Source organism: Nerophis lumbriciformis, linkage group LG26 (assembly GCF_033978685.3).
Source record: "Nerophis lumbriciformis linkage group LG26, RoL_Nlum_v2.1, whole genome shotgun sequence".
Classification (NCBI taxonomy): domain Eukaryota; kingdom Metazoa; phylum Chordata; class Actinopteri; order Syngnathiformes; family Syngnathidae; genus Nerophis; species Nerophis lumbriciformis.
The window spans coordinates 5272113-5284943 of NC_084573.2; the positions used below are offsets into that span (position 1 = coordinate 5272113).

At 45.4% G+C, this 12831-nt stretch overlaps 2 protein-coding genes across 3 annotated transcripts in view; one reads left to right on the plus strand and one right to left on the minus strand.

The window, feature by feature from the left end:
* Positions 1–12831, plus strand: part of LOC133624010 (uncharacterized) — a 93406-nt gene that overhangs the window by 3973 nt on the left and 76602 nt on the right. The gene's annotated exons all lie outside the window — the stretch shown is intronic.
* Positions 6512–12831, minus strand: part of LOC140679856 (uncharacterized) — a 127027-nt gene continuing 120707 nt past the window's right edge. For both annotated transcript variants that reach the window (XM_072916209.1, XM_072916207.1), the window contains exon 2: positions 6512–8309. In XM_072916209.1, the coding sequence (XP_072772310.1) occupies positions 7111–8309 (1199 nt within the window). In that variant the 3' untranslated portion in view covers positions 6512–7110. The remainder of the gene's footprint in view (positions 8310–12831) is intronic.

Here is a 12831-nt window from a genome sequence, read left to right on the forward strand (position 1 = left end):
GACACGGTCGAAAACTGTTTGTCCTCCATGCAATCGCCCCCCGAGTGTTCCCAGCTGAACCCAATTAAAAAGAGGCTACCATGGCAACCGCACCATAGCAACGGTCCCATCCCTGTCAACACTTCCTGGTTCTCAACAGGAAGTGGGCGGAGCAATCTGCCGAAAGGGAAATTCAGCATGAACTGAGGCCAGCAATCAATCAGAGAAAACAAAATAAAAACAATATAAACAAACAAGGAAATTTGTCTCCAACACTGCGGCCCCCTATTGAGAAGGGCAGGATGAATTGAATGTTACATTTAACGCCTTGTAGAGTGCCTCGTCTCCATTTCTCAAAGCACTATTTCTCTCCTTCAACAGGATTTTGACCTCTCTGGTCATCCAGGGTTTCTGGTTAGGGTACACCCGGATACACCTGTCCACTGTGACTGTGTCTACCATACTTGCCAACCCTCCCGGATTTTCCGGTAGACTCCCGAAATTCAGCGCCTCTCCCGAAGACCTCCCGGGACAAATTTTCTCCTGAAAATCTCCCGAAATTCAGGCGGAGCTGGAGGCCACGCCCCCTCCAGCTCCATGCGGACCTGAGTGACGTGTTGACAGCCTGTTCACACGTCCGCTTTCCCACAATATAAACAGCTAATGATGGAGGGCGAGTTCTTGGTTTCTTATGTGGGTTTGTTGTTAGGCAGTTTCATTAACGTCCTCTCAGTGCGGTAACAACACTCAACAACAGCAGTCAAGTTTTCGTCTACTGTAAAGCAGTTGGTCTGCCGTAAACAGCAATGTTGTGACACTTTTAAACAGGACAATACTGCCATCTACTGTACATGCATATGTGACCCACCCATAATGTGTCACATTTTTGTGTTGATTTATTTATTTTATTTTGTGGTTTGAACTCGTTTTTGGAGCTGTCATTACACATTTATCAGTATTCACATTGGTCAGTAGGGGGCAGTAGGGCGTTTCTTCCCAATTGAATGCTATCACCTGCAGACCGGAAATGTCTTGTCATTCTGATGAGCGCGACCAGTCTGTGAACAATTGAAACGTCCTGTGTGCTTTTTCCTCCTGTATAACAGGTTAGTTTTGGTGAATAAACTCACTGAATAATATCCATGTGATCTTTATAAGTTTAAGTACACATTCTGATGGTGGAGCCTAACTCTAAAGTGTTTGTGAGTTGTAGTTTATATTTGTGAATGAATCCAGTGCACAGCTGCAGTAATCAATACAAAAAGGCGACGTGATGCGCAATGTTTATATAGGAACTTCTGATCCTAATTCAGACTCCCAAATTAGAGCTCCCGTTTTCTTATTGATTTTATAATGTATATTTGTATAATGTGTGTGTTCTGAAATAGTGACAGAGAATAGAACAAGGATGGACAATTCAACCCTTATGTTGTGTTTGTCGCCGTTTTGTCCGAAATTTTAGTCAGGTAGCTGAACCACTTACGAGATTCACTTCCACTAAACTTCCCTTTTTGTGGACCTCTGAGACACAGACTTCCTTTGATAAGCTTAAATTGTTATTTACTTCTGCACCAGTTCTTGTCCACCCTAACGTTTCCTCTCAATTTTTTGTCGAGGTTGACGTTTCTGACTCCGGCGTGGGAGCTGTTCTCTCCCAGCGCTCCACCTCCGACCAGAGGCTGCACCCCTGTGCCTTCTTCTCACGCCGCCTGACCCCAGCGGGACGCAATTATGACATTGGTAATAGAGAACTACTTGCCGTTGTCTTGGCGCTACAAGAATGGAGGCACTGGCTGGAGGGCTCGGAGACACCATTTGTGGTATTCACGGACCACAAGAATCTGGCCTACATTCGGACTGCTCAACGGCTCAACCCAAGACAAGCTAGGTGGGCGCTATTCTTCGCCAGATTCAATTTTACCATGACCTTCCGACCCGGCTCCCAGAATGGTAAGCCAGACGCCTTGTCTAGAATGTACGCCTGCCCCGAGGAAGGGGTCAAGACCGAGACCATCATCCCTCCATCACAAGTGCTGGGAGCGCTACAGTGGGACATCGAGGGTCGCGTGACAGAAGGAATCAAGAATGTTCCCTCTCCCAAGAACTGTCCGCAGGGGCGCTTATTCGTTATCCCAGAACTCCGGCCGGAAGTCTTAAACTGGGCCCACAGCTCCAAGATCGCCTGCCACCCAGGTATCACCCGTACTACTTTCCTCCTAGCCCAGCGCTTCTGGTGGCCAACTTTCAGGGCTGACGTGAAAGAGTTTGTGTCTGCCTGTACCACCTGTGCCCGCAATAAGGCGTCACATCGGGCACCAGCTGGCCTTCTGCGGCCACTCCCCATCCCCTCCCGCCCGTGGTCCCATGTGGCATTGGATTTTGTCACAGGACTTCCACCATCAAAGGGCAACACTGTTATATTGACTTTGGTGGACCGCTTTTCAAAAATGGCTCACTTCATCCCTCTTCCAAAGTTGCCCTCTGCACTAGAGACTGCAGATCTGCTGGTACGTCACGTGTTCCGGCTGCATGGTATCCCGGTGGATGTGGTCTCGGACAGAGGGCCACAATTTTCTTCAGCGGTTTGGAAGACCTTCTGCAAGGCGTTTGGGGCATCGCCGAGCCTTTCTTCTGGATACCACCCGCAGACAAACGGTCAGACTGAGCGCACAAACCAGGATCTGGAAGCTGCCATCCGCTGCGTTTGCCATCAGCAGCCGGCCTCCTGGGCGCTTTGTCTACATTGGATTGAGTACGCTCACAACACACTCGTCAGCTCCGCTACAGGCATGTCTCCATTTCACTCCGCCTACGGGTACCAACCTCCCGCTTTTCCTTCCCTGGAATCAGAAGTCGCCGTCCCATCTGTTGCGGCCCACCTACACCGCGCACGGCAAGCATGGCAAAATACCCGGTCTGCTCTGTCACGCACCTCGGAGCGCAACCAGCGTATCGCTAACCGCCACCGCAGCACAGCACCGGATTACAGGCCCGGTCAGAAGGTATGGCTATCCTCTCGTAATTTACCTCTCCAGGTGGTCTCCAAGAAACTGCAGCCACGATTCATTGGACCTTACCCCATTGAGCGAGTCATCAATCCCTCATCGGTTCGACTACGCCTTCCGGACTCTCTCAAGATTCATCCCTCTTTCCACGTCTCCCTGCTCAAGCCTGTGTCCTCCAGTCCCTTGAGTCCTCCAGAGGTGCCTCCTCCACCTCCCAGACTTATTGATGGCCACCAGGCATTCACGGTCAAGGCCATTCTCGACGTGAGAAGGGGCAGGGGTTTCCAGTATCTGGTCGACTGGGAGGGTTACGGCCCCGAGGACCGATCCTGGGTCCCGCGTTCACTTATTTTAGACCCTTCACTGTTAACTGCTTTTTATATTCGTTTTCCGGAGAAGCCAGGTAAGCCGCCAGGTGGCGTCCATTGAGGGGGGGGGGGTACTGTTGTGTTTTAGTGTGTTCCTGCCTTCTCTGTTGTCTGCACCTGTGTTTTAGTGATTCATCCTCGGCGAGGTGCGGACCTGGTGACACACCTGCTCGCAATTAGCCCGCCAGTACTTAAGCTCATCACCTACAGCTTGACCTTGCTGGTCATTGTTTCCTGAACTCCGCACGTGCATGCACCTACTTCGCCTCATGGTACGTTGCTTTCCCTTGTCCTGTTATTGCTAACTTCTTTGTGTTTGTTCCCTAGCCTCCTTGAGGCAACAAAGACTTTATGCAGTACTTGGTGCACCCTGGCCTCCCCCCTGCCAACCACTGAGTGTATTTCAAACTTGCCTCCCGTCTCTGCATCCCGGGATCACCCCCCCTTGACCAGTTCTTAACACCTTAACTCAACAATGAGTAGATGAGTGTTATGTGTGTGTCTATGTGTAAATAAATGAACACTGAAATTCAAGTATTTATTTTATATATATATATATATATATATATATATATATATATATATATATATATATATATATATATATATATATGTAATAAAAAATATATAGATATAGCTAGAATTCACTGAAAGTCAAGTATTTCTTATATATATATATATATATATATATATATATATATATATATATATATATATATATATATATATATATATATATATATATATATATCTTAACCACGCCCCCCACCCCCCGAAATCGGAGGTCTCAAGGTTGGCAAGTATGGTGTCTACACAGTGTTTGATGTAGCCTAAAACAGATGAAGATTACATTTCCAGGTCCTGGTGTGCAAAGATGTCCCAGTTGGTGCTTTCAAAGCAGTCTTGTAACTGCTCCGTAGCTCCATCTGGCCACGTTTGAACAGTCCTTGTTGTGGGGGGAGCTTTTTTTTCCTGAGGGTGGTGTATGCTGGTGTCATGAGCAGGGACATGTGATCTGAGAAGGCAAGGTGTGGTAATTGTATAGCCCTGCTTTATGTTGGAGTAGACTTTATCCAGGGTGTTTACACCTCTGGTGGCACATTGTACGTGCTGAGATTGTGTTACACACACAACAATGATGTCACACATGTTATATGTGCTGATGTTGTTAGAAAGTCAAAGTTAACAAAGTTTTGTCAGTTTATTTCAAATCCTGCATCTTCATTTGCTGCTGCTGTTCTCACCAGCACACTTGTGTTTCTTACACTGGTACTTATAGGAGAATCTTTCACCACACACACTGCAACTCAACACTTTCTCTCCTGTGTGTGTTCTCATGTGTACTGTAAGAGTGTTTAGGTAACGGAAGCTTTTGTTGCAGCTTGAACAGGAGTATGGTTTTTCACCAGAGTGCGTTCTCATGTGTAATTTTAATTGCTGTCTTTCTATATAACGTTTACCACATACTGAACATATAAAAGGTTTTTCACCAGTGTGTGTTCTCATGTGTACTTTTAAACTTTGATTAATTACAAACCTTTTACCACATTCTGAGTGTTAGAATAATCATGTCTATACAAACCCCGTTTCCATATGAGTTGGGAAATAGTGTTAGATGTAAATATAAACGAAATACAATGATTTGCAAATGATTTTCAACCCATATTCAGTTGAATATGCTACAAAGACAACATATTTGATGTTCAAACTGATAAACTTTTTTTTTTTTTGCAAATAATCATTAACTTTAGAATTTGATGCCAGCAACACGTGACAAAGAAGTTGGGAAAGGTGGCAATAAATACTGATAAAGTTGAGGAATGCTCATCAAACACTTATTTGGAACATCCCACAGGTGTGCAGGCTAATTGGGAACAGGTGGGTGCCATGATTGGGTATAAAAACAGCTTCCCAAAAAATGCTCAGTCTTTCACAAGAAAGGATGGGGCGAGGTACACCCCTTTGTCCACAACTGCGTGAGCAAATAGTCAAACAGTTTAAGAACAACGTTTCTCAAAGTGCAATTGCAAGAAATTTAGGGATTTCAACATCTACGGTCCATAATATCATCAAAAGGTTCAGAGAATCTGGAGAAATCACTCCACGTAAGCGGCATGGCCCGAAACCAACATTGAATGACCGTGACCTTCGATCCCTCAGACGGCACTGTATCAAAAACCGACATCGATCTCTAAAGGATATCACCACTTGGGCTCAGGAACTCTTCAGAAAACCACTGTCACTAAATACAGTTGGTCGCTACATCTGTAAGTGCAAGTTAAAGCTCTACTATGCAAAGCGAAAGCCATTTATCAACAACACCCAGAAACGCCGCCGGCTTCTCTGGGCCCGAGATCATCTAAGATGGACTCATGCAAAGTGGAAAAGTGTTCTGTGATCTGACGAGTCCACATTTCAAATTGTTTTTGGAAATATTCGACATCGTGTCATCCGGACCAAAGGGGAAGCGAACCATCCAGACTGTTATTGACGCAAAGTGTAAAAGCCAGCATGTGTGATGGTATGGGGGTGTATTAGTGCCCAAGACATGGGTAACTTACACATCTGTGAAGGCACCATTAATGCTGAAAGGTACATACAGCTTTTGGAACAACATATGTTGCCATCCAAGCAACGTTACCATGGACGCCCCTGCTTATTTCAGCAAGACAATGCCAAGCCACGTGTTACATCAACGTGGCTTCATAGTAAAAGAGTGCGGGTACTAGACTGGCCTGCCTGTAGTCCAGACCTGTCTCCCATTGAAAATGTGTGGCGCATTATGAAGCCTAAAATAGCACAACGGAGACCCCCGGACTGTTGAACAACTTAAGCTGTACATCAAGCAAGAATGGGAAAGAATTCCACCTGAGAAGCTTCAAAAATGTGTCTCCTTTCCCAACTACTTTGGCACGTGTTGCAGCCATGAAATTCTAAGTTAGTTATTATTTGCAAAAAAATAAATAAAGTTTATGAGTTTGAACATCAAATATGTTGTCTTTGTAGTGCATTCAACTGAATATGGGTTGAAAAGGATTTGCAAATCATTGTATTCCGTTTATATTTACATCTAACACAATTTCCCAACTCATATGGAAACGGGGTTTGTATATTATCACACAACTTAAGAATGCTTAAAGTCTTTGATTGTTTGAGACTTTTATTAGTAGGTTGCACAGTACAGCACATATTCCGTACAATTGACCACCAAATGGTAACACCCAAATAAGTTTTTCAACTTGTTTAAGTCGGGGTCTGTTGCTTTAGTTATTAGCTATTGTGCTCAAGTTAGACTTTTGTATCTGTACAAGGACAAAACTCCTTGTCTGAAGGGTGGCCTCATCCGCAGATGTTATCTTTGTTTTAACCCGCTAACAGCCAAGGACTTCAAGGACCTCAACGAAGATAAGACGACAGAACGCAGACGAAGCAGAGACTTCAAGGACCTCAACGAATATAAGATGACAACACGCAGACGAAGCGGAGAGAAGGCGAAATCACAAGGCCCCCAGCACATTCCGTCACGTATTGTGCGTACTGGACCTGCTTTGCATAATATATGTGACCACTCCTTTTAGAGACGGTCTTAGTGATGTTGACTGTGGAACTCCTGAATAAATAGAGGGACGCGGGAGCTGAAACTTAGAGCGTAGGGCGAGACTGTGATTAAGTGTGCGGCTCCATGCGTTCTCCTCATGAGCTAAATTGAACTCTGTTTCTGCATGATTCCTTGCTTCTTGTCTGATTAATAAATGTCATCAGTGTTTGAACCAGGAAAAAGGTTTTCCTCCAGGGTGTAATCTCATGTGCATTTTCAAATGTTGCCTAAGAGTAAAATCTTTACCGCAGATTGAACATGAAAAAGGTTTTTCTCCAGTGTGTGTTCTCATGTGTACTTTTAAATTATAATTTGTTCCAAAACTTTTACCACATTCTGAGCAGGAAAAAGGTTTTTCTCCAGTGTGTGTTCTCATGTGTATTTTCAAAGGATCCTTATGATTAAAATCTTTACCGCAGATTGAACATGAAAAAGGTTTTTCTCCAGTGTGTGTTCTCATGTGTATTTTCAAAGGATCCCTTTGATTAAAACCTTTACCGCAGAGTGAACATGAAAAAGGTTTTTCTCCAGTGTGTCTTTTCATGTGTATTTTCAATTCGTGCTTATAAGTGAAATCTTTACTGCAGATTGAACATGAAAAAGGTTTTTCTCCAGTGTGTGTTCTCATGTGTCTTTTCAATTTACTAGGATATTTAAGAGTTTTGCCGCAGTGAGAACATGTGAAGTGTGTGTTGTCAGTGTGACATGTCTTATCATCTTTAGAGTCTTCATCATCAGTGTCAGGAGAGTGTGACGTTGTGTCCTCACTATCTGATAGTGGAGCTAAGAGCTTGTCTGCTTGTGATCCTCCACAGTGGTCTCCATCAGCTTCTGTTGTCATGTGTTGAGTTGAGCTGCTGCTTGGAGGCTCCGCCTCTCTCTTCTCCTCACTCTCACCTTTGACCTCATCACCTTCACTCTTCACAGGGACACCAGTCACTGGCATCTTGGTGACATCAACCTCCTCCAGTCCTTCAAGATGCTCTCCCTGCTGACTGATGCTGTGTTCCTCCTCTTCCTCTTTAATGAGAGGGGTCAGTGGGTCCTCCTCTTCCTCCTTAATGTGAGTGGTCAGTGGATCCATCGCTTCCTTTTTAAAATGGGGTGTCAGTGGGTCCTCCTCTTCCTCTTTAAAATGGGGTGTCAGTGGGTCCTCCTCTTCCTTTTTAAAATGGGGGATCAGTGGGTGCTCCTCTTCCTCTTTGATGTGAGTGTTCAGTGGGTTATCCTCTTCCTCTTTAAAATGGGGGATCAGTGGGTGTTCCTCTTCCTTTTTAATGTGGGAGGGCTGTGGCTCCTCCGTCCGCATCCTGAAGCTCCACTTCTGTTGCTCAGGGTGAAGATGTTCTTCCCAGACGTCTGCAAGACAAACACACCATCTCTGCTCAGTCACACAATGCATTCAGTACTTTTACATGCACTTAGGAAAAACAAGTTATCGTATGAACTGTCTTGAAATCTCAGTGACGCACAAACACGCTGCTCTTTACAACATTATTCACAGGGAAATAAAAACAAACCAGGACGACAGGACTTTTTACTATGGATGGACGATATGGTTTAAAATGGATTTTGTGATATATTATTTCATATAGAATTACTAATAGAACCATTTTAAAACAGAATACACAGGCTCCTAATTTAGTTGCTGAAATATGCAGTAAAATATATTACATAATTTCCAGTATTATTTTCTCAAATAAAGTAACCAGATATTAACAGTAAATAAACAAGTAAATTAATAATGTTTTTTCAGACAAAATAATACAATTAGAAATGACACAAAAGCTAATTCTAGACTACAAATCATGCCTCTCACTTATGTAGTAGAAGGTTGTGGACATAAACCGAGAACTTGGTCAACTTTGACATCCAACTTAGACCTGGAGATGGCAAGAAAGACACGAAAATACGCTCTTTTGCACCCACCCTTTTTTAACCCTTTGCGAGGATTAATTCTTCATCTAAACGGGAAGATATGAACATCCCATCAGTCGACATCCCAGTGAGAGCAGACATTGTATGCTTAAAATGAGCAAGATATGTAAATATGACATGTTATTAAGAATGTTACTACATTATACAGTATATATACAAACCCCGTTTCCATATGAGTTGGGAAATTGTGTTAGATGTAAATATAAACGGAATACAATGATTTGCAAATCCTTTTCAACCCATATTCAATTGAATGCACTACAAAGACAACATATTTGATGTTCAAACTCATAAACTTTATTTTTTTTTGCAAATAATAATTAAGTTAGAATTTCATGGCTGCAACACGTGCCAAAGTAGTTGGGAAAGGGCATGTTCACCACTGTATTACATGGCCTTTCCTTTTAACAACACTCAGTAAACGTTTGGGAACTGAAGAGACACATTTTTGAAGGTTCTCAGGTGGAATTCTTTCCCATTCTTGCTTGATGTACAGCTTAAGTTGTTCAACAGTCCGGGGGTCTCCGTTGTGCTATTTTAGGCTTCATAATGCGCCACACATTTTCAATGGGAGACAGGTCTGGACTACAGGCAGGCCAGTCTAGTACACGCACTCGTTTACTATGAAGCCACGTTGATGTAACACGTGGCTTGGCATTGTCTTGCTGAAATAAGCAGGGGCGTCCATGGTAACGTTGCTTGGATGGCAACATATGTTGCTCCAAAAACTGTATGTACATTTCAGCATTAATGGCGCCTTCACAGATGTGTAAGTTACCCATGTCTTGGGCACTAATACACCCCCATACCATCACACATGCTGGCTTTTCCACTTTGCGCCTATAACAATCCGGATGGTTCTTTTCCTCTTTGGTCCGGAGGACACGACGTCCACAGTCTCCAAAAACAATTTGAAATGTGGACTTGTCAGACCACAGAACACTTTTCCACTTTGTATCAGTCCATCTTAGATGAGCTCAGGCCCAGCGAAGCCAACGGCGTTTCTGGGTGTTGTTGATAAACAGTTTTCGCCTTGCATAGGAGAGTTTTAACTTACACTTACAGATGTAGTGACCAACTGTAGTTACTGACAGTGGGTTTCTGAAGTGTTCCTGAGCCCATGTGGTGATATCCTTTACACACTGATGTCGCTTGTTGATGCAGTACAGCCTGAGGGATCGAAGGTCACGGGCTTAGCTGCTTACGTGCAGTGATTTCTCCAGATTCTCTGAGCCCTTTGATGATATTACGGACCGTAGATGGTGAAATCCCTAAATTCCTTGCAATAGCTGGTTGAGAAAGGTTTTTCTTAAACTGTTCAACAATTTGCTCACGCATTTGTTGACAAAGTGGTGACCCTCGCCCCATCCTTGTTTGTGAATGACTGAGCATTTCATGGAATCTACTTTTATACCCAATCATGGCACCCACCTGTTCCCAATTTGCCTGCACACCTGTGGGATGTTCCAAATAAGTGTTTGATGAGCATTCCTCAACTTTATCAGTATTTATTGCCACCTTTCCCAACTTCTTTGTCACGTGTTGCTGGCATCAAATTCTAAAGTTAATGATTATTTGCAAAAAAAAAAAAAAAAGTTTATGTGTTTGAGCATCAAATATGTTGTCTTTGTAGCATATTCAACTGAATATGGGTTGAAAATGATTTGTAAATCATTGTATTCCGTTTATATTTACATCTAACACAATTTCCCAACTCATATGGAAACGGGGTTTACACTTACAGTGTGTATTTAAAATGTTGATGAAGGTTTTAGGATGTTATTTAGAGCACTTTATAGGCAGAATAGAGCGGCTACCAATGACTCAATTATTAGCTAACTTTTGCTAAGGTTTATTTTCTATTGAGGATGCATTAACCATCGACCTGCTCAGTGGCCTTGTGGTTAGAGTGTCTGCCCTGAGACTGGAAAGTCGGGAGTTCAAACCCCGGCCGAGTCATACCAAAGACTATAAAAATGGGACCCATTGCCTCCTTGCTTGGCACTCAGCATCAAGGGTTGGGGGTTAAATCACCAAATGATTCCCGAGCGTGGCCACCGAGGAGCTTTTTAACTACCTCAGCCCCAGAAATAGGAGAGCCCACCACAGATTCCCCAGGCACTGCTTCCTCATAGGAAGATGTGTTGGTGGGATTGAGGAGGTCTTCTAAGTATTCCCTCCACCGATCCACAACAGCCGCAGTCGAGGTCAGCAGCACACCATCCTCACCATACACGGTGTGGACAGTGCACTGCTTCCCCCCCCTGAGGCGCTTCAAAGCCGTCTAGAATTAGTTTTCCATGGCTTCCCCAATTGCCTCCCATGTCCGAGTTTTTGCCTCCGCGACCGCTGAAGCCGCACTTCGCTTGGCCTGTCGGTAACTGTCCGCTGCCTCTGGAGTCCTATGAGCCAAAAGGACCCGATAGGACTCTTTATTCAGCTTGACGGCATCCCTCACTGCTGGTGTACACCAGCGGGTTCTAGGATGCTGAGTGCCAAGCAGGGAAGTAATGGGTCCCATTTTTATAGTCTTTGGTATTTCTGGGGCTGAGGTTGCCGAGGTAGTTAAAAAGCTCCTCGGTGGCAAGGCCCCGGGGGTGGATGAGATCCGCCCGGAGTTCCTTAAGGCTCTGGATGTTGTGGGGCTGTCTTGGTTGACAAGACTCTGCAACATCGCGTGGACATCGGGGGCGGTACCTCTGGATTGGCAGACCGGGGTGGTGGTTCCTCTCTTTAAGAAGGGGAACCAGAGGGTGTGTTCCAACTATCGTGGGATCACACTCCTCAGCCTTCCCGGTAAGGTCTATTCGGGTGTACTGGAGAGGAGGCTACGCCGGATAGTCGAACCTCGGATTCAGGAGGAACAGTGTGGTTTTCGTCCTGGTCGTGGAACTGTGGACCAGCTCTATACTCTCGGCAGGGTCCTTGAGGGTGCATGGGAGTTTGCCCAACCAGTCTACATGTGCTTTGTGGACTTGGAGAAGGCATTCGACCGTGTACCCCGGGAAGTCCTGTGGGGAGTGCTCAGAGAGTATGGGGTAACGGACTGTCTTATTGTGGCGGTTCGCTCCCTGTATGATCAGTGTCAGAGCTTGGTCCGCATTGCCGGCAGTAAGTCGGACACGTTTCCAGTGAGGGTTGGACTCCGCCAAGGCTGCCCTTTGTCACCCATTCTGTTCATAACTTTTATGGACAGAATTTCTAGGCGCAGTCAAGGCGTTGAGGGGATCGGGTTTGGTGGCTGCAGGATTAGGTCTCTGCTTTTTGCAGATGATGTGGTCCTGATGGCTTCATCTGGCCAAGATCTTCAGCTCTCACTGGATCGGTTCGCAGCCGAGTGTGAAGCGAATGGGATGGGAATCAGCACCTCCAAGTCATGGTTCTCGCCCGGAAAAGGGTGGAGTGCCATCTCCGGGTTGGGGAGGAGATCTTGCCCCAAGTGGAGGAGTTCAAGTACCTCGGAGTCTTGTTCACGAGTGAGGGAAGAGTGGATCGTGAGATCGACAGGCGGATCGGTGCGGCGTCTTCAGTAATGCGGACGCTGTATCGATCCGTTGTGGTGAAGAAGGAGCTGAGCCGGAAGGCAAAGCTCTCGATTTACCGGTCGATCTACGTTCCCATCCTCACCTATGGTCATGAGCTTTGGGTCATGACCGAAAGGACAAGATCACGGGTACAAGCGGCCGAAATGAGTTTCCTCCGCCGGGTGGCGGGGCTCTCCCTTAGAGATAGGGTGAGAAGGTCTGCCATCCGGGAGGAGCTCAAGGTAAAGCCGCTGCTCCTCCACATCGAGAGGAGCCAGATGAGGTGGTTCGGGCATCTGGTCAGGATGCCACCCGAACGCCTCCCTAGGGAGGTGTTTCGGGCACGTCCGACCGGTAGGAGGCCACGGGGAAGACCCAGGACACGTTGGAAAGACTATGTCTCCCGGTTGGCCTGGGAA